Consider the following 26,626-nt stretch of genomic DNA (forward strand, 5'->3'; position numbering starts at 1 on the left):
AGGACCGGTTCCAAATAATCTGTGGGACAACAAAAATAAGTCCATCCCAAAGTTGTTTGTCTGACCACCGCTCGCGCCCGCAACATGAAAAATGCCGAAAGCCGACCTCGCTGCAATGATCTCTGTCGGGACCCACATGTCCCGCAGGCATCACGCGGGAATGCAGCCCTCTAGTGCAGTCAGTTCACAACACCCTGCTCATCATGTCTTAGCAGGATCAGATGGTGACATGGGATCCCAGTAGGGTCAGACAACCAGGGAAGACCAGTCTACGGAGCTCCGGTGAATTTTGTAGTATATTAACAATATCAGTGAACGATACAAAGTTCCAATCTTGAGATTATGGGTAGACCTACAGTAGCTACAGGACAGCAGTTTAAAGCTTAAAGCTACAGTTTGGGATCTGGGAATAATGGTAATTTCAATGATTGAACCATTGATTATATTCTTGGATAATATAATGTATAAATGTACACCAAGGTAATCCTTTTCATGCCTAATTTTAGAAGGATCAGATGGTGACAGGGGTCTCAGCAGGGTCAGGCAGCCAGGGAAAACCAGTCTGTGATGGAGGTGATGTGAATTTTTGCAGATACAACACTTTGTTCTCTCTGTGCAGCAAACACTGGACAAGCCAGATGCTATTTTAAGGCAGTCTGACAAACCTCCAAAGTTGATTTCCAAACTGTATCAAGACTTGATAGAGGCTTTTCCACATGACACAAAACATGTAAAACAAAAATGTGAGGAAGACCTGGTAGAAGGTACCGATGATGATGAATGGATACAGATCTGTTGAAATGCCCAGTCATGTTCATATCATCACAGACATAGATTACTGCAGTTTAAGGCCATCCATAGAACATACTAAATTCCAGTGAAACTGAATTATACTCACTCAGAAATGTCATCCCTGCCTTGTCTGAACCTCCGGACCTGTCATCACTTCATCCCAGTATCACTATCTAGCGCCTGTGTTCAGCAAGCACCATGCCGCACCATGCCCTGTCGCTGCCGCCTCATCGGCCGCACAACTGCTCCATTGACCTCCAGCCTGATGCCCTCCCCCGCCAGTTCACCACCGACAACACAGGTACCAAGCCGGAAGTCATTGTGCAATCCACCTGCATCGTTGCCGCCGTCGCCTGGGAGATCGAGTCCCGCATCCGCCAGGCTCAGCAGAACCAGCCTGACCTGGGTAATGGTCCTAGTAATGCTCTGTTTGTTCCTGATTCTGTTCGCTCTGATGTTCTTCAGTGGTGCCATTCTAACCACCTCACCTGTCACCCTGGTATGAACCGAACCCTCGTCTTCCTGCGTCAGCGCTTTTGGTGGCTCACCATGGAGAGAGCTGTCCAGGAGTTTGTCTCAGCCTGTTTGATTTGTGCCTGGAACAAAACCTCCACTAAACCCACTTCTGGTCTTCTTCGCCCCCTTCCCGTACCCAGTCGCCCCTGGTCACACATAGCTCTGGACTTCGTCACTGGCCTTCCCCCATCTAACAGTAACTCTGTCATCCTCAACGTTATTGACAGGTTTTACAAAATGGCTAACTTCATTCCCCTCTCCAAGCTCCCGTCCTCCAGGGAGACTGCGGACCTGTTAGTATCCCATGTATTTCATCTGCATGGTATTCCCACTGACATCGTTTCCAACAGAGGACCCCAGTTTACCTCCCAGGTATGGAGATCCTTCTGTTCTGCTCTTGGTATCAATGTCAAGCTTTCTTCTGGATATCACCCCCAGACCAACGGCCACACCGAACGGGCCAACCAGGAGATGGAGACTGCCCTACGCTGCGTGACTTCTGCTAACTGTTCCTCCTGGAGCGCTCAGCTACCCTGGGTTGAATATGCCCACAACACCCTCACAAACTCCTCGTCAGGTATGTCACCTTTCGAGCGTGCTCTGGGTTACCAACCCCCCTTGTTCCCCCTTGTTGAGTTTTGCACCCTCGTGGCTGGAATGAGGAGGCCCTTCAGGGAGCATTCCAGAATGTGCTCACAGAGACCCTTAAGGATGAGTTCGTGTTCAGGGACTCATCTCTCTCGCTATCCACATCGACTACCGTCTCCGTGAGCATCGAGGGGAGAGGGTAGGTAGGGTTGCATGCCCCATAACATCTGAGAGGTTGAGGTTGCAGTTCCCTCTGTCCAGGACCACAGCGCCGTTGTCAACACAGTGACATGACATTGAGGGGCAGCTATCCCTTGTAAATTATTTATAATAATTAGTTGATATTTTAGTTTATGTACTCCATTAAATAACTATAATAATTTCCCAGTAAATAACTATACAATGTTCCCATTAAATAACTGTAATAATACAAATAAAATGATGACATTTAAAGTGGGAGAAAATATATTATTTCACTCAAAATATGTCACTAAATCACGACTCCTAACCAGAAGGACAAACCATTTTCATGGTATTGACCATGTTTTACGATATATACTGTTTATACAAAATTGCAATATAACTGTCTTACATATGTTTTAATAACAACAGAACATATTTTGTGTCATTATCAGAAATGTTTAAGTGTTTTTCTGGTGGTTAAGGCAAGGGACAGCAAAGCCACCATTTTCATAGAATGACCCATGCCATATACAAGAACTTTGCAAGGTAGAAAACCTTTATTTACTCAACATTCCAAAGCAACTGTAAGGGGGTGCGTGATGGTGGCGGGGAAGTCAGGCGCAGGAGATCGAACTTGGTATACACGGAGCAGTTTAATAAGTGCTCAAAAACTCTGAAAACCCAAATATACAACACAAGTGTGTACAAAACCCGTCGCACACCAGAACATAACTTGCACATAGCTTACAAACAATCAACGACACGGACATTTGGGGTAACAGAGGGTTAAATACACAACATGTAATTGATGGGATTGGAACTAGGTGTGATACAAAACAAGACAAAACCAATTGAAAATGAAAAGAGCATCAGCGATTGCTAGAAGGTCGGTGACTTCGACCGCCGAACGCTACCCGAACAAGGAGAGGGACCAACTTCGGCGGAAGTCGTTACAGCAACACACATCCAAGCACTTCATTTAGAAAGTGTATTATAGTAAATAACATTTGTGGGACTGGATTTCTATTCTCAATGAGAATTCAGGGTAGAAAGTTCTTGAATGACATCTCTAAAGTAAACATGAGTGGAAGCAGAAGCAGATTGATCTTGTTGTTGTCGATTAAAGCCAAGTTTACCGAAGTCTCTAAATTATGGTTATGAAATGATACCAAAGCCTTGGTTTAAGAAAATAGTGATGACGTTTTACTTTTTCGCTTGCTCTTTATTTTGATTAAATTACCAAGTGAGTGCGCTTGATTGAGACCAGGTATCAAACATTAGAATTTCGATTCATAACAGATTTCCCCCATGTGATCAAAACACTCGAGGCAGGATGTATTTACGAGTTTCCCCGTTTGCCTTGAATGATAATCAAACGGTCATAGCGGTGGGGTTTTGTAGTTTGGTGCCAATAGTTGTAAACTGCATCACAGTAGGTTTCTTCCCCTGTGAGCAATAATAATGATGGCCTCAAAAATACATTGGTTGTGCTACTGGTTTATGTTTCATTGTTAGTTACTATTATTGTTAAAACATGCACATTATCAAAAGCTTGAAAGCAATCTCATTGACCCCACTTTTACGTTTACAATCAAGTCCAGGGTCAGCACTTTTGATTGGAAAGGTAAGTTACTAATTGCACTGCACCTCTACATGTTTTCATTATGAGATCGTTTAAAAAAAAAAATGTATTAGGTCATTCCAATAAATGGCCATCTAAAATCTAATAAAATGTCATTTTTCACATGCTTCGTAAACAACAGGTGTAGACTAACAGTGAAATGCCTACCTTCCCAATATTGCAGAGAGAAAAATATAGAAAAATAATAACAATGGAATAAATACACAATGAGTAACGATAATTTAGCTATATATACACAGGGTACCCGTGCCTAGTCGACGTGCAGGGGTATCTAACATTGTGCATACCTGTAACAAAGCAGCAATCTTTGATTCAATATTTATTTATTTATATATTCTTAATTCCTTTACTTTAGATGTGTTTGTATTGTTGTGAAATTGTTAGATGTTACTGTTATTAAGATATTACTGCACTGTTAGAGCTAGAAACACACGCATTTCGCGAAACACGCAATAACATCTGCGAAACACGTATGTGGCAAATAAAATTGGAGTTGATTTCAATTTAAAGAAAATACACAACGGTATCACAACTACGAAATATAATCTATTCATACTGATTCAGATCAAAATGTAAAATTATGACAAATAATTGAATAAATATGGTTTAGTAGCCTGGAAACTGGATTACCTTCATAGGTCTCAGGCTGACTGTCACCCGGTCCAGTTCAATAACATACACCAACCACCAGAGACCAGTGTTGTACCTTTGCTTGGTTCCCAAAGTACATCATGTACTCTGTTCGGAAACTGCAATACTACAATTGAATGTCGCATTGTCATGTTTAGACAGTGTGCTATGGTAAAAATACAACTTCCTTTCCACCCCAACAGTTGCTACTGAGAGGCAAAGGATTCTAAATTATTTGTTAGAATTATCTATTTTGGGAGAGACAATTCAAATTGCTGCAGGATTTCCTTGTTCAAATTAAACGCATCAAATAATGTGACAACAATATTCAGTTTTTCATCAAAATAATAATTTTTGCGAACTAACATGACGTATTAAATAGATTTGCATATGTCGCAAGAGAAAATATATAGTTCGCCTTTATTAAACTCGACAGATAATATTCCATCAATGGCTGTCGATTTGACTCGTTTGACTGCTAGGATTTAAAAGAAATCCCCTTTGCGCATGTGCAAAACAATAGATAAATCCATCAATTGAGTTTGAGTGATGAAAGTTGGACAGAGGATTTACGAAATCTTACTTTTACGAATTTAAAAGAACGAATGTTATTTCTGGCAATTGTGTCTCATTCTGTGCCAGATGTTATACAAACCGTTACTTAGGAATAATGCAAATAGTTAGGCCTATTTGCGTGATTGACTTGTCATTTCAATAGGCCTAGGCTACTGAATAAAACCTCAGTTTATGATTGTAATTCAACGTTGCCATGGTTTGCTGAGCTAGATGCAGGGAGCCTATAGCCTATAGCCCCAGATAGCCTCCAGTAGCCTAGGCAAGATGTAATTAACATGAACGATTTAGCAGTTTGCATAGTTCAAATTGACAGAATCATTTATTCAATCTAAATAGCGAGGCGTTTTCGAGGTAAGAAGAGCTTGTGTTATCCAATATCTTACTGGAATAGGCTACTGAGGATGGGGTCATAATTTCAATCAAATATGAATAATATGGAAATTAACTGAATATGATCGTCAACAACAGCCAGTTTTTATTTTTTATAACCTGTAGCCTAATCTGATTGACAGTTACGGTCAATCTAATGCATTCTAACAACAGCCGGTTCGGCAATTGCGATAGAGCTGTGGCCATGATCACAATTGATAGCTTTCAATTGAATTAACTAAACATGGCTATTAATAATTGCATAATAACACAAGGCTACAACAGCAATAAACTGAAGTTGTAGGCTATTTATTAAATCCGTTTGCCAGCTCCATGCAAATGTATCATTCTACACATTTAATGTCCGTTTCATTGTGTGAAACAGAAGCATGTGACGGAGTTCCATAAACTCCATTTCAAATTTTAACTGGCTTAGGTACACGGTGTTTCCTCCGACACATTGGTGCGGCTGGCTTCCGGGTTGGAGGCGCGCTGTGTTAAGAAGCAGTACGGCTGGTTGGGTTGTGCTTCGGAGGACGCATGGCTTTCGACCTTCGTCTCTCCCGAGCCCGTACGGGAGTTGTAGCGATGAGACAAGGTAGTAATTACTAGCGATTGGATACCACGAAAATTGGGGAGAAAATGGGATAAAAATTAAAATAAAAAAAATAATAAAAAAATAAAAATAAATTTTAACTGTCTTGATAAGCAAAATCGAAGCAAAATCGAGATTAGAGTGGAGTTAAAAACACTTCTTCCATCTAATTTCTCTAATGCGCTCTAGTGCGTCCAAAGTAGGTTTAAAAGTTTTTCAGTGCATTTTTGTCACCTTTAGTTCTTGATGAGCATCAGTTCTAGCATGTTTGTTTTTAAAGGAAAAAGGGTTATAGCAGTGGTTCCCAAACTAGGGGTCACGAACCCATTTGCGGTCGCCTGATATGAAAATGGGATCGCGGGAGAATTTCCAAAATCCTGAGACTTTTTCCACATTTTGTTACATTACAGTCTTATTTTAAAATAGTTTTTCATTCTAAAATAGTTTTTCAATCTACACACAATGCTCCATAATGACAACATGAAAACAGGTTTTTAGACATTTTTGCTATGTTTCCTCCAGACGTGACGCTTGGCATTCAGGCTAAAGAGTTCAATCTTGGTTTCATCAGCCCATAGAATCTTGTTTCTCAAGGTCTGAGAGTCCTTTAGGGGCCTTTTAGCAAACTCCAAGTGGGCTGTCATGAACCTCCCGCACCTCAGACTCCTGGAGCGGGCCAACCACCACCGGCCTGAGGAGAGACACATGGAAAGAGGGGTTAATGCAGTAATCGGGGGTAAGCTGTAACCTGTAACAAACCTTGTTTACTCTCCTCAGGACTTTAAATGGCACCACAAACCGCGGACCCAGCTTCCGACAGGGCAGGCGAAGGGGCAGGTTTCAGGCCGAGAGCCAGACCCGGTGCCTCACTGCGGTGACGGTCTGCGCCAACTTTCTGGCGCAGCACGGCGCACTGAAGGTGGACATGGGCGGCGTCCCATGTTTCCTCCGCGCACCGGAACCAGTCGTCCACCGCAGGAGCCTCGGTCTGACTCTGATGCCAAGGAGCCAGAACTGGCTGATACCCTAATACACACTGGAAGGGAGAGAGATTAGTGGAGGAGTGGCGGAGCGAGTTCTGAGCCATCTCTGCCCAGGGCACGAACGCTGCCCACTCCCCCGGCCGGTCCTGGCAATAAGACCTCAGAAACCTACCCACATCCTTGTTAACTCTCTCCACCTGCCCGTTACTCTCGGGGTGAAAACCTGAGGTAAGGCTGACCGAGACCCCCAGACGTTCCAAGAACGCCCTCCAGACCCTCGACGTGAACTGGGGACCCCGATCAGACACTATATCCTCAGGCACCCCGTAGTGCCGGAAGACGTGTGTAAACAGGGCCTCCGCAGTCTGTAGGGCCGTAGGGAGACCAGGCAGAGGGAGTAGACGACAGGACTTAGAAAAACGATCCACAACGACCAGGATCGTGGTGTTACCCTGTGAAGGAGGAAGATCGGTCAGGCAATCTACCGACAGGTGCGACCACGGCCGTTGTGGAACGGGTAAGGGTTGTAACTTACCTCTCTGCAGGTGCCTAGGAGCTTTACACTGGGCGCACACCGAGCAGGAGGAAACATAAACCCTCACATCCTTAGCCAAAGTGGGCCACCAGTACTTCCCACTAAGACAGCGCACCGTCCGACCGATCCCAGGATGACCAGAGGAGGGTGATGTGTGGGCCCAATAGATCAGCCGGTCGCGGACTGCAGACGGAATGTACAGACGCCCAGCTGGACACTGGAGGGGAGCGGGCTCTCCAGCTCCCACACTACCGGCGCCCCCAGGCAAGAGGCGGGGAGTATGGGAGTAGGATCCATGGGCCGCTCCTCTGTGTCATACAGCTGGGACAATGCATCTGCCTTAACGTTCTGGGAGCATGGTCTGTAGGAAAGGGTAAACACAAAACGGGTGAAAAACATGGCCCACCTTGCCTGGCGAGGGTTCAGTCTCCTCGCCGCCCGGATGTACTCCAGATTGCAGTGGTCAGTCCAGATGAGAAAGGGGTGTCTAGCCCCCTCAAGCCAATGTCTCCACGCCTTCAAGGCCTTGATGACAGCCAACAGCTCCCGGTCATCCATATCATAGTTTCGCTCCGTCGGGCTGAGCTTCTTCGAGAAGGCACAGGGGCGGAGCTTCGGTGGCGTACCCGAGCGCTGAGAGAGCATAGCTCCTATCCCAGCCTCGGACGTGTCCACCTCCACTATGAACGCCAAAGAGGGATCCGGATGGGCCAGCACGGGAGCCGAGGTAAACAGAGCCCTCAAGTGACTAAAAGCCCTGTCCGCCTCAGCAGATCCCTAAACTATAGGCTAAAGCGCTATCAATAAAATTCCCAGCCGCGCCTGAATCGACGAGTGCCTTATGTTTGGAATGCAGGGAAAACTCAGGGAACGTGACAGACACAAACATATGTGCAACAGAGGGCTCTGGGAGAGAGTGGTTCCGGCTCACCTGGGGTGACGCCAGAGCGTCCTGCTTGCTGCCTCAATTCCCAGAGGAACCAACCCGGCACCGAACGGCAGTGTGACCTCTGCGGCCACAGATGGTGCACGAGCGGGAACCCCCTCCGGTCTCCCTGCGCACCGCCCCTCCCAGCTCCATGGGTATCGGAGAGGGGGTGCGGGAGGATGGAACCACCAGACCCCGATTTGAACGTCCACGAGTAGCCAGCAGGTTGTCCAGCCGGATGGACAGGTCCACCAGCTGGTCAAACGTGAGGCTGGTGTCTCTGCAGGTCAGCTCCCGACGGACATCCTCGCGCAGACTGCAGCGGTAATGGTCGATCAGGGCCCTGTTGTTCCATCCCGCGCCGGCAGCCAGGGTCCTAAACTCCAGGGTGAACTCCTCAAACTGGTCCAATGCCACATTTGCCTCTGACCTGGCCATGATGGATAATCCGCCATTTTGAAAATGTTGTGCAACTTTTGAGAAGTCCAGATAATACATTTATTACAACGTTTTGAGAAAGATGTCATATTTTGGTTTTCTGGTCAGAGAAAGCATTTAGCTAAACTTTGCTACTTTAAAAAAAAAAATCCTCAGAGACCGAAACCTTTCCCGAAACTTGGTGTGCAGCATCTATAGACCAAGATCATTGTAAGTTGATACCTTGAATGTCATAGCTGCTGTGAGTCAATGAAGTTGAGTGAGTGTGTGGTCTTTTCAAATGCTCTTGGAGGGTTGGAGCCTCCTGCTGGCTCTGAAGATTGACCTGGAATTTGAATTTCATTGATGGAATTTACAAGGAAAGTGAATTGAATTTGTGGAATTGACCCCAACTCTGACAACTATACAACGTAGATTTGAGATATGTAATCGCTGTCTATCTGAGTCACTTGAAACTTTATTTCTACATAACTTCCTGTTTCAGTGTTTCCTCATTGTGGATCCGTTCAGTATGATCTAGCCGATCAGCGCTTCTGTGTGACAGAAGAGACCAGTCAATTGCTTCAACAACTAAGGTAGGATGGAAGAGAAACTGTAAGTCACTATGTTTTTTAAATGTTCATTATACACTGACTGTACAACACATTAAGGACACCTGCTCTTTCCATGGCATAAAAACCAAGATGGTGTAGCAGTTAGACGTCTTTGTCCTTCGTCTTGTCTCGTCCCATGTACAGTGGGGAGAACAAGTATTTGATACACTGCCGATTTTGCAGGTTTTCCTACTTACAAAGCATGTAGAGGTCTGTAATTTTTATCATAGGTACACTTCAACTGTGAGAGACGGAATTTAAAACGGAATCTAAAATCCAGAAAATCACATTGTATGATTTTTAAGTAATTAATTAGCATTTTATTGCATGACATAAGTACTTGATACATCAGAAAAGCAGAACTTAATATTTGGTACAGAAACCTTTGTTTGCAATTACAGAGATCATACGTTTCCTGTAGTTCTTGACCAGGTTTGCACACACTCCAGCAGGGATTTTGGCCCACTCCTCCATACAGACCTTCTCCAGATCCTTCAGGTTTCGGGGCTGTCGCTGGGCAATACGGACTTTCAGCTCCCTCCAAAGATTTTCTATTGGGTTCAGGCCTGGAGACTGGCTAGGCCACTCCAGGACCTTGAGATGCTTCTTACGGAGCCACTCCTTAGTTGCCCTGGCTGTGTATTTTGGGTCGTTGTCATGCTGGAAGACCCAGCCACAACCCATCTTCAATGCTCTTACTGAGGGAAGGAGGTTGTTGGCCAAGATCTCGCGATACAAGGCCCCATCCATCCTCCCCTCAATACGGTGCAGTCGTCCTGTCCCCTTTGCAGAAAAGCATCCCCAAAGAATGATGTTTCCACCTCCATGCTTCACGGTTGGGATGGTGTTCTTGGGGTTGTACTCATCCTTCTTCTTCCTCCAAACACAGCGAGTGGAGTTTAGACCAAAAAGCTCTATTTTTGTCTCATCAGACCACATGATCTTCTCCCATTCCTCCTCTGGATCATCCAGATGGTCATTGGCAAACTTCAGACGGGCCTGGACATGCGTTGGCTTGAGCAGGGGGACCTTGCGTGCGCTGCAGGATTTTAATCCATGACGGCGTAGTGTGTTACTAATGGTTTTCTTTGAGACTGTGGGCCCAGCTCTCTTCAGGTCATTGACCAGGTCCTGCCGTGTAGTTCTGGGCTGATCCCTCACCTTTCTCATGATCATTGATGCCCCACAGGGTGAGATTTTGCATGGAGCCCCAGACCGAGGGTGATTGACCGTCATCTTGAACTTCTTCCATTTTCTAATAATTGCGCCAACAGTTGTTGCCTTCTCACCAAGCTGCTTGCCTATTGTCCTGTAGCCCATCCCAGCCTCGTGCAGATCTACAATTTTATCCCTGATGTTCTTACACAGCTCTCTGGTCTTGGCCATTGTGGAGAGGTTGGAGTCTGTTTGATTGAGTGTGTGGATAGGTGTCTTTTATACAGGTAACGAGTTCAAAAGGTGCAGTTAATACAGGTAATGAGTGGAGAACAGGAGGGCTTCTTAAAGAAAAACTAACAGGTCTGTGAGAGCCGGAATTCTTACTGGTTGGTAGGTTATCAAATACTTATGTCATGCAATAAAATGCAAATGAATTACTTGAAAATGTGATTTTCTGGATTTTTGGGTTGACTACTCCTGGCTAACGTTTCCATCACGGAGAAAGCACCAACTAGCCTGGGGCTAGCCCATGCTAGACCCATCTCCCGGCTAGGGCTCCTGGGCTACTCCTGAAGCCCACTCCTTGGCTACAATATCCGGACCCCTTCTACTGCGGGGCACGGAACCCCGCCGATCCTTCACGACTGGAATACCGACATAATCTGCCCGAGGATTCCAACAGGCCCCTCAGGTGCGACGTCCCCTGAAGGCCCATTCTGCTAACCGCGGCCTGCTAGCTATCTATAGCAAATTGGACTGTTAGCTGATCCATTGGCCAGTTTCTTGGACCACTATTCCAATTTGCCAATTTGACTTGGACCCATTCACCCTCTAAATGGCACATGTTTTAATTTTCTCAAGGCTTAAAAATCCTTCTTTAATCTGTCTCCTCCTCTTCATCTACACTGATTGAAGTGGATTTAACAAGAGAAATCAATGAGGGATCAAAGCTTTCACCAGGATTCACCTGGTCAGTCTATGTTTATTTTTTTATTTTTTTATTTCACCTTTATTTAACCAGGTAGGCTAGTTGAGAACAAGTTCTCATTTGCAACTGCGACCTGGCCAAGATAAAGCAAAGCAGTTCAACACATACAACAACACAGAGTTACACATGGAAAAAAACAAACATACAATCAATAATACAATAGAAAAATCTATATACAGCATGTGCAAATGAGGTAGGATAAGAGAGGTAAGGCAATAAATAGGACATGGTGGCGAAGTAATTACAATATAGCAATTAAACACTGGAATGGTAGGATGTGCAGAAGATGAATGTGCAAGTTCAGATACTGGGGTGCAAAGGAGCAAGATAAATAAATACAGTATGGGGATGAGGAAGATTGGATGGGCTATTTACAGATGAGCTATGTACAGGTGCAGTGATCTGTGAGCTGCTCTGACAGCTGGTGCTTAAAGCGAGTGAGGGAGGTAAGAGTCTCCAGCTTCAGAGATTTTTGCAGTTCGTTCCAGCCATTGGCAGCAGAGAACTGGAAGGAGAGGCGGCCAAAGGAAGAATTGGCTTCGGTGGGGACCAGTGAGGTATACCTGCTGGAGCGCGTGCTACGGATGGGTGCTGCTATGGTGACCAGTGAGCTGAGATAAGGTGGGGCTTTACCTAGCAGAGACTTGTAGATGACCTGGAGCCAGTGGGTTTGGTGACGAGTATGAAGCGAGGGCCAGCCAACGAGATCATACAGGTCGCAGTGGTGGGAAGTATATGGGGCTTTGGTGACAAAACGGATGGCACTGTGATAGACTGCATCCAATTTGTTGAGTAGAGTGTTGGAGGCTATTTTGTAAATGACATCACCGAAATCCTGGTGAAAGCTTTGATCCCTCATTGATTTCTCTTGTTAAATCCACTTCAATCAGTGTAGATGAAGAGGAGGAGACAGATTAAAGAAGGATTTTTAAGCCTTGAGAAAATTGAAACATGTGCCATTTAGAGGGTGAATGGGTAAGACAAAATATTTAAGAACTGTCTAGAACTGCAACGCTGCTGGGTTTTTCACACTCAACCGTTTCCCGTGTGTATCAGAATGGTCCACCACCCAAAGGACATCCAGCCAACTTGACACAACCGTGGGAAGCATTGGGGTCAACCCGGGCCAGGGAATCTGTCCCATAGTGTGTTTGATTCTGTTGATTGGGTCTGTTGAATGGGTGGTCTTTTTAAAATTATTATCATGACTATTGTTTATGATTGGGTTATCTTCTGTTTACAACCCAGAAGTGAGATTAACAGTCTCTTCCCAGTCACAGCAACACAGTGTTCTAGCCCTCCATTAACAGTCTCTTCCCAGTCACAGCAACACAGTGTCCTAGCCCTCCATTAACAGTCTCTTCCCAGTCACAGCAACACAGTGTTCTAGCCCTCCATTAACAGTCTCTTCCCAGTCACAGCAACACAGTGTTCTAGCCCTCCATTAACAGTCTCTTCCCAGTCACAGTAACACAGTGTCCTAGCCCTCCATTAACAGTCTCTTCCCAGTCACAGCAACACAGTGTTCTAGCCCTCCATTAACAGTCTCTTCCCAGTCACAGCAACACAGTGTCCTAGCCCTCCATTAACCGTCTCTTCCCAGTCACAGCAACACAGTGTTCTAGCCCTCCATTAACAGTCTCTTCCCAGTCACAGCAACACAGTGTTCTAGCCCTCCATTAACAGTCTCTTCCCAGTCACAGCAACACAGTGTCCTAGCCCTCCATTAACAGTCTCTTCCCAGTCACAGCAACACAGTGTTCTAGCCCTCCATTAACAGTCTCTTCCCAGTCACAGCAACACAGTGTTCTAGCCCTCCATTAACAGTCTCTTCCCAGTCACAGCAACACAGTGTTCTAGCCCTCCATTAACAGTCTCTTCCCAGTCACAGCAACACAGTGTTCTAGCCTTCCACCATTTCCAGCCAGACCCTGTCGTAACTCAGACAAAATGTCATCAGACTTTGTGCTGATGGGAATTTAGAGCTTCCTTTGTTGTGCCAAAATAGTTACGATCACAACTAACTTCCTTTTCTCAGTGATTGGCAATGGCTCCTGTTCCTGTGCTGCTGCTGGCCACTCTGGAGGAGTTGGTTGAAGCAGAATTGAAGACATTTAAATGGCACCTGACCCAGGACCTGGTGAAAGGCTTTCCTCACATCCCAGTGAGCCAGCTGGAGAACACTGACAGACTGGACACTATAAAGAAGATGGTGGAGACCTACGGTCCTGAGGGAACTGTGAAGATCTCACTGGAGATCCTGAGGAAAATGAGCCAGAACCAACTGGCTGAAACGCTAAAGAACGAGTATGATGAGGGTGAGACAACAGAACCAGCAGGTTAGTGGACTGTAAAACAATACAAAGCAGATAAGAGATCACTGATTTTGCATAGCAGGTAACATAAAGGAGGAACTAGCAAGAGGACAATAAAACAAAACAGTATTTTTCTTTGTTTCCCAGAGTGCTCCTTTGGTTCTAGAGGTAAGCTTAATGCATCAAGAAAACACCCGTTGGACCAAAGTGATGTTGTAAACAGTTTTTTCGGGGGCTGAGAAGTCCAGGCAATACATTTGTTAAAACGTTATGAGAAAGACGTCATATTTTGGTTATCTGTTCAGAAAAACTGATAATTGACTGGTTTCTAGAAAGCATTTAGCTAAACCTTTTACAACCTAACCAAAAGACATCATGACGACATCATATTGCAGCCAGTTTTATCCGCTGGACAGGCTCTAGTTATTACACTCTGACTGATCCAATCCAGACACAAACACAAAGTTATCATGACCGTAATAAACCTAAGATTTGTTTTTTCCTTGCAGTCGAAGACAAACTGAAATGCTATCTCAAGAAGAAGTACGGCTGTATATATGAGGGGACGTCAAAGGAAGGGGATTTTATCTATCTAAATCAGATCTTCACTGAGCTCCATGTGTTCGAGGGGGCCTGGGGAGGGTTCAGAGATGAGCATGAGGTCATACATCTGAACATCAGAACACCAGCCAGAGGAGAGACCACTGTTGAAGTCAAAAACATTTTCAAACAACAGTCCGATCAAAAGAAGCCAATCAGAACAGTTCTAACGCAGGGCATTGCCGGTGTAGGAAAGACTGTCTCTATTCAGAAGTTTATTCTAGACTGGGCAGAAGAAAAGGAGAACCAGGACATTGGTTTCATCTTTCCACTTCCTTTTCGCCAAATCAACTCTAATATAGGTGAAGACGACTGCAGTCTAAATGAACTGCTTCATCAATTCTTCCCTGTCATGGAACCAATCAAGAGTCTAAGGAACAAGTCTAAAGTTCTGTTCATATTTGACGGTCTGGACGAGTGTCGACTCCGTCTAGACTTCAGCAATAAGGTCCTGACAGATGAAACAAAGCCAGCCTCTCTGGACGAATTGATCACAAACCTGATCACAGGTGAGCTTCTGCCTTATGCTCTCATCTGGATAACCTCCCGGCCTGCAGCAACCAGTAAGATCCCTCGAAAATACATCCAGCAGTGGACAGAGGTACGAGGGTTCAATGACCCACAGAAGGACGAGTACTTCAGGAAGAAAATCAGTGATGACAACCTGGCCAGCAGAATTATCACACACATGAAGTCATTGAGGAGCCTACACATCATTTGTCACATACCAGTGTTCTGTTGGATATCAGCCACTGTTCTAGAGAAACTGTTGGGTGAAGCAGAGAGAAGAAAGATACCTAAGACTCTGACTGAGATGAACATACATTTCCTGATCTTTCAGATAGACAGAATGAGAGAAGCAGAAAATTCCACAGGAAGTGACAGCATAGTCCTTAAACTTGGAGAGCTGGCATTCCGTCAGCTGGAGAAGGGACATCTTATCTTCTACAAAGAAGACCTGAGAGAGTGTGGCATTGATGTCACAGAAGCATCAGTGTACTCAGGTTTATGCACTGAGATCTTTAAGATGGAGGGAAGGACGTGTCAGAAAACTATGTTCAGCTTTGTGCATCTGAGCATCCAGGAGTTTCTTGCTGCTGTATACGTGTTTTTCACATTCATAAACTGCAATGAGAATCCACTGGTCAAACAGAACACCCTTGTCAAACTTTTGAAATGGCGGAAACACCAACAACCTATGATTGACTTGTACAAGAGTGCAGTAGATCAGGCCTTACAGAGTGAGAATGGACACCTGGACCTTTTCCTCCGCTTCCTTCTGGGCCTCTCACTGGAGTCAAATCAGACTCTCCTACAAGGCCTACTGAACCAGACAGGAAGAAGCTCACAGACCAATGAGAACATAATTGAATACATCAAGAAGAAGATCAGGAAGAATCCCTCTCCAGAGAGATGCATCAATCTGTTTCACTGTCTGAATGAACTCAATGACCATTCTCTGGTGGAGGAGATCCAAACCTACCTGAGCTCAGGAAGTCTTTCAGAGGCCGAACTTTCACCTGCACAGTGGTCAGCTCTGGTGTTTGTGTTGCTGACTTCAGAAGAGGACCTGGAAGTGTTTGACCTAAAGAAATACTCCAGATCAGAGGAGGGTCTTCTGAGGTTGTTGCCAGTGGTCAAAGCGTCCAGAATAGCTCTGTGAGTTCCTGTATTAACTTCATGCTCAATATTAATTGGAAATATATTCAAAAATTCAACAACTAATAAGTCATTGTAATTAATAAGGCATTTTAATGATAATGGATGAATAATTTAAGAACCCTAAAGGAGATCCTTTAAAGGGGCAATCCAGGATTGGTACATTTATTTTTGGAATTTTGTATTAATCATATATAGGCATTGATTCTTGAAGAATATAACTTATAAATGGCTCATGAGCTTAGTTCTTATCCCATCAGAACCCAACATATAAACTTGTTTTACTCCATTGTTTGTAAACAATGTAATTGTAAACTGTATCACTTAAAAAATATGGTTAAAATTATGATTTTGATCTCATGGATCTATGAATTTGAGAGTGGCAAAAAAAATCCGGCCCCATCCATAACTGGATTTCTGTTAGAATCAAGTAGATTTCAGTTCAATACTCATTCCAGGGTTTTTCTTTATTTGTACTATTTTCTACATTGTAGAATATTAGTGACGACATCAAAACTATGAAATAACACATATGGAATCATGTAGTAACCAAAAAAGTGTTAAACAAATTTATATTTAAGATTCTTCATAGTAGCCACCCTTTGCCTTGATGACAGCTTTGCACTCTCTTGGCATTCTCTCAACCAGCTTCACCTGGAATGCTTTTCCAAAAGTCTTGAAGGAGTTCCCACATATGCTGAGCACTTGTTGGCTGCTTTTCCTTCACTCTGTAGTCCAACTCATCCCAAACCATCTCAATTGGGTTGAGGTCGGGTGATTGTGGGGGTCAGGTCATCTGTTGCAGCACTCCATCACTCTCCTTCTTGGTCAAACAGCCCTTACACAGCCTGGAGGTGTGTTGGGTCATTGTCCTTTTGTCCTGGTTAAGTGTGCCTTGAATCCTGTAAATAAATCACAGACTGTGTCACCATCAAGACACCCCCACACCATCACACCTCCTCCTCCATGCTTCACGGTGGGAACTCCACATGCAGAGATCATCCATTCACCTACTCTGCGTCTCACAAAAGACACGGTGGCTTGAACCAAAAATCTCAAATTTGGACAGATTTCCACTGGTCTAATGTCCATTGCCCGTGTTTCTTGGCCCAAACAAGTGTCTTCTTCTTATTGGTGTCCTTTAGTAGTGGTTTCTTTGCAGAAATTCGACCATGAAGGCCTGATTCATGCAGTCTCCTCTGAACAGTTAATGTTGAGATGTGTCTGTTACTTGAACTCTGTGAAGCATTTATTTAAGCTGCAATTTCTGAGGCTGGAAACTCTAATGAACTTATCCTCTGCAGCAGAGGTACCTGGGTCTTCCTTTCCTGTGGCGGTCCTCATGAGAGACAGTTTCATCATAGCGCTCAATGGTTTTTGCACTTGAAGAAACTTTTAAAGTTCTTGAAATTTTCCAGATTGACTGACCTTCATATCTTAAAGTAATGATGGAATATCGTTTCTCTTTGCTTATTTGAGCTGTTCTTGCATAATATGGACTTGGTCTTTTACCAAATAGGGCTATCTTCTGTAACTCACCCCTACCTTGTCACAACACAACTGATTGGCTCAAACACATTAAGAAGGAAAGAAATTCCACAAATTGTGACTACCTCATGAAGCTGGTTGAGGGAATGCCAAGAGTGTGAAAAGCTGTCATCAAGGCAAATGGTGGCTACTATGAAGAATCTCAAATATAAAATATATTTAGATTTGTTTAACACTTTTTTGGTTACTACATGATTCCATATGTGTTATGTCATAGTTTTGATGTCTTCACTATTATTCTACAATGTAGAAAATAGTAAAAAATAAAGTAAAACCCTTGTCTAAACTTTTGTTTGTTTGTATGTTGGATTGTTTTCTTCATTAGGCTGAATGGATGTAACCTCACAGAGAAATGCTGTGAAGCATTGGCCTCAGTTCTCAGCTCAAACACTTGTCACATGAGCGAGCTGGACCTGAGTGACAACAACCTGCAGGATTCAGGAGTGATGCTACTCTCTGCTGGACTGGAGAGTTCACATTGTAAACTTGAGACACTGAGGTCAGTTTGGGCTAAAGGAGATATTTAAGCATGATGATCTTGTGTGAGGAATGTGCTTCACGTTGTAGCTAGATATTGAGACGAGACGTTAGAATCAGTGGTGTGATGGAAGTAAAAGTACATAAATGCTGTTTACACACTTTTTTCCCCCATAAGCATTTCCCCACCTATCACAGAAAAATGTAGGGAGCATTGCTTTATTCCCCTAGAACAGAGATCAGCATTTACCCACCAATAGTTTTTTATACCACTGACTGCATTGAATCTGGGAGATTGTATATCAGAAAACAGACTAATATGATCATAATCATTCTAAATAATTGTACTTCCATTCAAGACTTGTTCCACAGGTCGTCTCCAGCCTTTCTACAGGTTTGCTGTTCTTCATTAGCATCACCGTTTTCTGAGTATTTATTTTGTATTTCCTCTTGTTTCGTGTCTAGTCTGAATGGATGTCACCTCACAGAGATAAGCTGTAAAATGTTGTCTTCAGTCCTCACGTCTTCACACCTGAGAGTGCTGGACCTGAGTGACAACACGCTGGAGGATTCAGGAATGAAGCTGCTCTCTGCTGGACTTGCGACTCCACACTGTAAACTGGAGACACTGAGGTCAGTTTGGGCTAATGGAGATATTTAAGCATGATGATCAATGTTTAAGGAATGTGCTTAAACGTTTGGGCTCGATAACTGAGCATCTCGTTTTAGGAAGCCATCATAATGGGCTGTTGCCTTCCACTCACTGAAGATGGATAGAAGCTTCAGTAACAGTAAGGGGCGGCAGGTAGCCTGGGGGTTAGAGAGTTGGGCCGAAAGGTTGCTAGATTGAATCCCCAAGCTAACAAGGTACAAATCTGCCGTTCTGTCCCTGAACAAGGCAGTTAACCCAACTGTTCCTAGGCTGTCATTGTAAATAAGAATTTGTTCTTAACTGACTTGCCCAGTTAAATAAAGGTCAAATAAAAAAATACAAAATAAACGCCCAACGTGTAGTAACACCGTACATGTGTAGTAACACCGTACATGTGTAGTAACACCGTACATGTGTAGTAACACCGTACATGTGTAGTAACACCGTACATGTGTAGTAACACCGTACATGTGTAGTAACACCGTACATGTGTAGTAACACCATACATGTGTAGTAACACCATACATGTGTAGTAACACCGTACATGTGTAGTAACACCGTACATGTGTAGTAACACCGTACATGTGTAGTAACACCGTACATGTGTAGTAACACCGTACATGTGTAGTAACACCGTACATGTGTAGTAACACCGTACATGTGTAGTAACACCGTACAGGTGTAGTAACACCGTACAGGTGTAGTAACACCGTACATGTGTAGTAATACCGTACATGTGTAGTAACACCGTACATGTGTAGTAACACCGTACATGTGTAGTAACACTGTACATGTGTAGTAACACTGTACATGTGTAGTAACACTGTACATGTGTAGTAACACCGTACATGTGTAGTAACACCGTACATGTGTAGTAACACCGTACATGTGTAGTAACACCGTACATGTGTAGTAACACCGTACATGTGTAGTAACACCGTACATGTGTAGTAACACCATACATGTGTAGTAACACCATACATGTGTAGTAACACCATACATGTGTAGTAACACCATACATATGTAGTAACACCGTACATGTGTAGTAACACCATACATGTGTAGTAACACCATACATGTGTAGTAACACCGTACATGTGTAGTAACACCGTACATGTGTAGTAACACTGTACATGTGTAGTAACACCGTAACTACTGATGTGACCCGTAAGAAAAGGAGGCTAATCATTGAAGCGCAGCATTTAGGAATTGTTTGACAATGAAGCAATGGAGTTGAGTGTTTTAACTACACACGTGGACTAAGAACAGTCTCTTAATTCATCGTTATTTGAATAAAAAAATCTTCCATTACAGTGCATTTTTATAATGTACAATGTAACAACATTAATATATTACATAGTAGTTCTATACAAAGTGATATCGAATCCCCGAGCTGACAACTGTTACCAAACCTTTATATAGTAACATTCAGAGACTTGATATCAGATAGAATTCAACTATTTCCACAGGTTGTCATTCTGTGGAGTCACGAAGGAAGGCTGTGCTTCTCTGGCTTCAGCTCTGAGGTCAAACCCTTTCCATCTGAGAGGGCTGGACCTGAGCTACAATCACCCGGGAGACTCAGGACTGAAGCTGCTCTCCGCTGGACTGGAGGATACCATGTACAAACTCCAACATGTCAGGTGAGAACTGAATCTGTAAATCTGTAAAATAAAAGGATAAATACAAATATTACTTGCGATAGAGGAACTTAGTCATGGCGTCTCAACTTACTGTTGAGAGTTAGAATAGTAGGTATAATTTTCTAAAATTGGTTACAGCAATATATATATTTTGCTTACTTGTTGTTTTTTGCTTACAGTGTTCACCCTGGGGGAGAGGGCTGGTTGTTTAGAAGACGTGAGTTATTATCCTGTTTTTATCTGCACATATCATCAGAAACACCATTGTCTTACGTCAGATGGTGTCACTCCTACGGTAAAAAAATACCTCAACCTGTAACGGCTTTCTCCTGTGGACAAAGGAGAGGACCAAAGAGCAGCGTGGTGTCATGTTTAATAAAGACAATAAACGTGAACACTACAAAATACAAAACAACAAATGTGAAAAACCGAAACAGTTCTGTCTGGTGTAGACACACGAAGACAGAAGACAACCACCCACAAAACCCAAAACAAAACAGGCTACCTAAATATGGTTCCCAATCAGAGACAATGACTAACACCTGCCTCTGATTGAGAACCATATCAGGCCAAACACAGAAATAGAAAAACATAGATAAACAAACATAGACTACCCACCCCAACTCACGCCCTGACCATACTAAATAAAGACAAAAACAAAGGAACTAAAGGTCAGAACGTGACACAACCAAGATACGAGACTGTAAGTGTAGTAGGCAAGTGTTGCTCTGACCTAAGATAATGGATTTATTTTTTATTGCAATACACCAATTACATCACCAATACATAACTGTATCATGATGTTCTTGTCCTTATCTCCCTCAGTGTACGGCTGTGATCTCACACTGAATCCAAACACAGCACACATATACCTCTTTCTGTCTGAGGAGAACAGGAAGGTGACACGGGTGAAAGAGAAGCAGCCGTATCCTGACCAACCAGGGAGATATGACTACTGGCCCCAGGTGCTGTGTAGAGAGGGTCTAACTGGACGCTGTTACTGGGAGGTAGAGTGGAGTGGGGATTGGGCTCTTATAGCGGTGACATATAAAAGATTATACAAGACGGGAAGGAGTCGGCTTGGAGCCAGGGACACGTCCTGGAGTCTGGACTGCTGCGGTAACAGTTACACTGCCTGGCACAATAATGAAAACACCGACATATCTGTTTCCTCCGCCTCCCACTCCAAAAGAGTAGGAGTGTATCTGGACTGGCAGGCTGGCATTCTGTCCTTCTATAATGTCTCTTCTGACACACTGACCCACCTGCACTCATTCAATACCACATTCACTGAGCCCCTCTACCCAGGGTTTGGGGTTAAGTTTGACTCTTCACTGACCCTGTGTGATGTAGATACCAAAGACTTCAAAGCAACTCAACCATAACAATGTCGTGTTTTCCCACTGTAACCAATCCTACAGGCAATTAGATGAGTAGTGTTGTTTGAATTAATTTGTGCTGTTGCTCCTACAGTATAATATACATCATAATCAAGGTTTTTGCAACTGCACTTGAAGAAACTTTCAAAGTTCTTGAAATGTTCCAGATTAACTGACCTTCATGTCTTAAAGTAATGATGTGGACTGTCATTTCTCTTTGCTTATTTGAGCTGTTCTTGCCATAGTATGGACTTGGTCTTTTCCAAAAAAAGAGCTATCTTCTGTACACCACCCCTACCTGGCCTGCTGGAGGTCATTTTGCAGGGCTCTGGCAGTGCACCTCCTTGCACAAAGGCGGAGGTAGCGGTCCTGCTGCTGGGTTGTTGCCCTCCTCCGGCCTCCTCCACGTCTCCTGATGTACTGGCCTGTCTCCTGGTAGCGCCTCCATGCTCTGGACACTACGCTGACAGACACAGCAAACCTTTTTGCCACAGCTCGCATTGATGTGCCATCCTGGATGAACTGCACTACCTGAGCCACTTGTGTGGGTTGTAGACTCCGTCTCATGCTACCACTAGAGTGAGAGCACCGCCAGCATTCAAAAGTGACCAAAACATCAGCCAGGAAGCATAGGAACTGAGAAGTTGTCTGTGGTCACCACCTGCAGAATCACTCCTTTTTTGGGGGTGTCTTGCTAATTGCCTATAATTTCCACCTTTTGTCTATTCCATTTGCACAACAGCATGTGAAATTTATTGTCAATCAGTGTTGCTTCCTAAGTGGACAGTTTGATTTCACAGAAGTGTGATTGACTTGGAGTTACATTGTGTTGTTTAAGTGTTCCCTTTATTTTTTTGAGCAGTGTATATACACAGTTGGAGTCCGAAGTTTACAGACACTTAGGTTGGAGTCATTAAAACTCGTTTTTCAACCACTCCTCAAATTTCTTGTTAACAAACTATAGTTTTGGCAAGTCAGTGACATCTACTTTGGGCATGACACAAGTAATGTTTCCAACAATTGTTTACAGACAGATTATTTCACTTAATCACAATTCCAGTGGGTCAGAAGTTTGCATACACTAAGTTGACTGTGCCTTTAAACAGCTTGGAAAATTCAAGAAAATTATGACATGGTTTAGAAGCTTCTGATAGGCTAATTGACATAATTGGAGTCCATTGGAGGTGTACCTGTGGATGTATTTCAAGGCATACCTTCAAACTCTGTGCCTCTTTGCTTGACATCATGGGAAAATCTAAAGAAATGAGCCAAGACCTCAGAAAAAATATTGTAGACCTCCACAAGTCTGGTTCATCCTTGGGAGCAATTTCCAAACGTCTAGGTTAGCCAAAGAAGGTAAACAAAAGGTTAACATAAGTTACCACATTCATCTGTACAAACAATAGTACGCAACTATAAACATGGGACCACGAAGCCGCCATACCGCTCAGGAAGGAGACCCGTTCTGTCTCCTAGAGATGAACGTACTTTGGTGCGAAAAGTGCAAATCAATCCCAGAACAACAGCAAAGGACCTTGTGAAGATGCTGGAGGAAACAGCTACAAAAGTATCTATATCCACAGTAAAACTAGTCCTATATGGACATAACCTGAAAGGCCGCTCAGCAAGGAAGAAGCCAATGCTCCAAAACCGCCATAAAAAAAGCCAGACTATGGTTTGCAACTGCAAATGCGGACAAAGATCGTAGTTTTTGGAAAAATGTCCTCTGGTCTGATGAAACAAAAATAGAACTGTTTGGCCATAATGACCATCGTTATTTTTGGAGGAGAAGGGGGGAGGCTTACAAGCCAAAGAATACCATCCCAACCGTGAAGCACAGGGGTGGCAGCATCATGTTGTGGGGGTGCTTTGCTGCAGGAGGGACTGGTGCACTTCACAAAATAGATGGCATCATGAGGCAAAATTATGTGGATATATTGAAGCAACATCTCAAGACATCAGTCAGGAAGTTAAAGCTTGGTCGCAAATGGGTCTTCCAAACGGACAATGACCCCAAGCATACTTACAAAGTTGTGGCAAAATGGCTTAAAGACAACAAAGTCAAGGTATTGTAGTGGCCATCACAAAGCCCTGACCTCAATCCTATAGAAATGTATGGGCAGAACTGAAAAGGCGTGTGCGAGCAAGGAGGCCTACAAACCTGACTCAGTTAAACCAGCTCTGTCCGGAGGAATGGGCCAAAATTCACCCAACTTATTGTTGGAAGCTTGTGGAAGGCTACCTGAAATGTTTGACCCAAGTGAAACAATTTATAGGCAATGCTACCAAATACTAATTGAGTGTATGTAAACTTCTGACCCACTGGGAATGTGATGAAAGAAATAAAATCTGAAATAAATCACTCTACTATTATTCTGACATTTCACATTCTTAAAATAAAGTGGTGATACTAACTGACCTAAGACAGGGAATTTTTACTAGGATTAAATGTCAGGAATTGTGAAAAACTGAGTTTAAATGTATTTGACTAAGGTGTATGTATACTTCCGATTTCAACTGTATCTTATTTTATTTATTTTTTTTTTTTTTTTACAGTACCCCAAACTGTCAGTACTGTAATGCGGCTTTGATTGAATTGAGCGTTGCTTTTTTCATCTGTTCCAATCGGACCCACTGGTGTGTTTCTATGGGGTAGCCTAACTCGCATTGACAAGACAACTTGGGACGAGAAGTGCTTCAGAAGGGTTCAATAGCAACTTCATGGAATGGCATTGGTTGGTTAACAAAGACATTCTTAGAATAGAACTAAGTCCTGAAAAACAATAACAAATCTGGAGAAAAATGTAAATGATTAGGTCACCACAAGCTGGTAGAGAACTTTTGAGTTCTTAGAAGAGGATTTGTTTTTTTTACCAGGTACACATTCTCATTTACAGCAACGACCTGGGGAATAGTTACAGGAGAGAGGACCTTTCGATAGGAATTCGAAAAGATACATCATTCAAAACATTGTATGAAGGCTGTATCTCTTTCATGCCTCAGGAAGTTTTACATGTGAAGTCTGCAAGTGCCCCTACAAGGTGCTTAACTTGTAGCACATGGTTACGAGAACAAGGTTAATACCTAGCTCTGTGTGTTTACTGGGCAGCTGAAAGTTAAGAGCTATTCCTAGTTTTGCCATTGCAGTAGGTTTGTTATATACACGGCTGTCTTAGGCCGACCTCTTTTAGAATCAATATTCGCCAAGGTTTCAAAGAATTTATGTCATAGCGAACTATCCGCCGTAGTAAACTCCCGGCCTAGGGAAGGACATATTCCCTACATATCAAGCAACTAAAACCTTTCTGTGCTTACACCTTATCTGGGCATGATGTTGTGGTATAATATGATCTAATGTAATAATCCAATGCTGCACTAGACTCTGTACTGTACCATACTATGTTCCTGTTGCATAAAATAAGTGATATTGCTTTATAGGCTGATGTTGTGGAACTGAAATCCAGAAGTGTGTCAGGGGCTCCAGATGGGCCACAGTAATTGAACAAAGCTCGCTTCACTTTAAAAACTTGAAGGCTCTTTGAAAAATGAGTCTAAGTGATGGCTAACCTAGCAGATGTCAGATTCATTGCTGCAGAAGTGAAGAAAATAAAATAAGGGTTCTGCTTGGCAGTTGAACACCAGTGGTAGCTTACATAACTGTCTGAATATGACATATGAGGCATAGGGCAGTAACCAGCTCAGTGAAATCTCATTAAAAGGAGAACAGAGGGAAATATTGGTTTCAGTAAAGTACAGTTTCTTCGCCCCAGTGCGATCTTTTATGGGGTTTGAACCATTATCTCTGACTGAAACAATAGAACTTTGGACAACTTTTTTTGATTGGCGTGAGCTCGACTACTTCCCTCTCTACATGCGAGGCAACCCGTTCAGGAAGCTTTGTCTATGGTTCTGACCACAGAAGAACTGGCTCCTGGCAGTAGTGCTCAATGACGAAAGCCACATGGCAAGGGTGTCGAAACAAATACACAAGTGAAGGGAACACCAGTCAGATTTCCTATTTCATGGTACATTGACTTCATTACGATCCCGACAAGATTTGAAGGTGAATACTGTTTGTAGGTGAATACTACAAATTCCCCTATGCTTATCAATGACCACAGTCACGACAATACTGTGGTTTTCCAATTCCATTCATTCAAGTGGAATGAAAGCGTGGGGAAGGCGAGTCTCAGTCATTTAGGAAAGCGTCAATGGTGAAAAAACCTGCATCATTAGCCACCATGTTGCCTAGCAACAGCAGGCAGCCTCTGTGATAGTTTGACACTTCCTTCTCACCGGAGCCACCAATGCTCCCACAAGTCTACCAGAAGATACTGATACATCATTGGATTTCCCTTTGGATATGCAATTTAAAGGGATGCTCCACACAAAATACAACCTAATGTTTTTTTTTTCCTTCTCCTGTGTGATTTAACCACAGATAGGCTCTCTAATCATAGATATTTATTTTACCCAGTAAGTTGACTGAGAACACATTCTCATTTACAGCAACAACCTGTGGAATAGTTACAGGGGAGAGGAGGGGGATGAATGAGCTAATTGGAAGCTGGGGATGATTAGGTGGCCATGACGGTATGAGGGCCAGATTGGGAATTTAGCTTGGACACTGGGGTTAACACCCCTACAATAAGTGCCATGGGATCTTTAGTGACCACAGAGAGTCAGGACACCCGTTTTAGCGTCCCATCCGAAAGACAGCACCATACACAGGACAATGTCCCCTATCAGTGGCATGTTTTTTAGACCAGAGGAAAGAGTGTCGCTTACTGGCCCTCCAACACCACTTCCAGCAGCATCTGGTCTCCCACCCAGGGACTG

General features: G+C 43.5%; 1 protein-coding gene across 1 annotated transcript; it reads left to right on the forward strand.

Annotated features, from left to right (window-relative positions):
- The first annotated feature begins 13,173 nt into the window (after positions 1–13,173).
- On the forward strand, positions 13,174–25,218 carry LOC129819037 (NACHT, LRR and PYD domains-containing protein 3-like). The gene is made up of 7 exons (XM_055875540.1): positions 13,174–13,853; positions 14,339–16,088; positions 17,962–18,135; positions 18,579–18,746; positions 20,235–20,408; positions 20,588–20,625; positions 21,234–25,218. Exons 1-7 carry the CDS (start codon positions 13,562–13,564, stop codon positions 21,791–21,793), a joined length of 3,156 nt encoding a protein of 1,051 aa, XP_055731515.1. The 5' UTR covers positions 13,174–13,561; the 3' UTR covers positions 21,794–25,218.
- The last annotated feature ends 1,408 nt before the right edge of the window (positions 25,219–26,626 follow it).

This window comes from Salvelinus fontinalis, chromosome 21 (assembly GCF_029448725.1).
Source record: "Salvelinus fontinalis isolate EN_2023a chromosome 21, ASM2944872v1, whole genome shotgun sequence".
In the NCBI taxonomy this organism is placed as follows: domain Eukaryota; kingdom Metazoa; phylum Chordata; class Actinopteri; order Salmoniformes; family Salmonidae; genus Salvelinus; species Salvelinus fontinalis.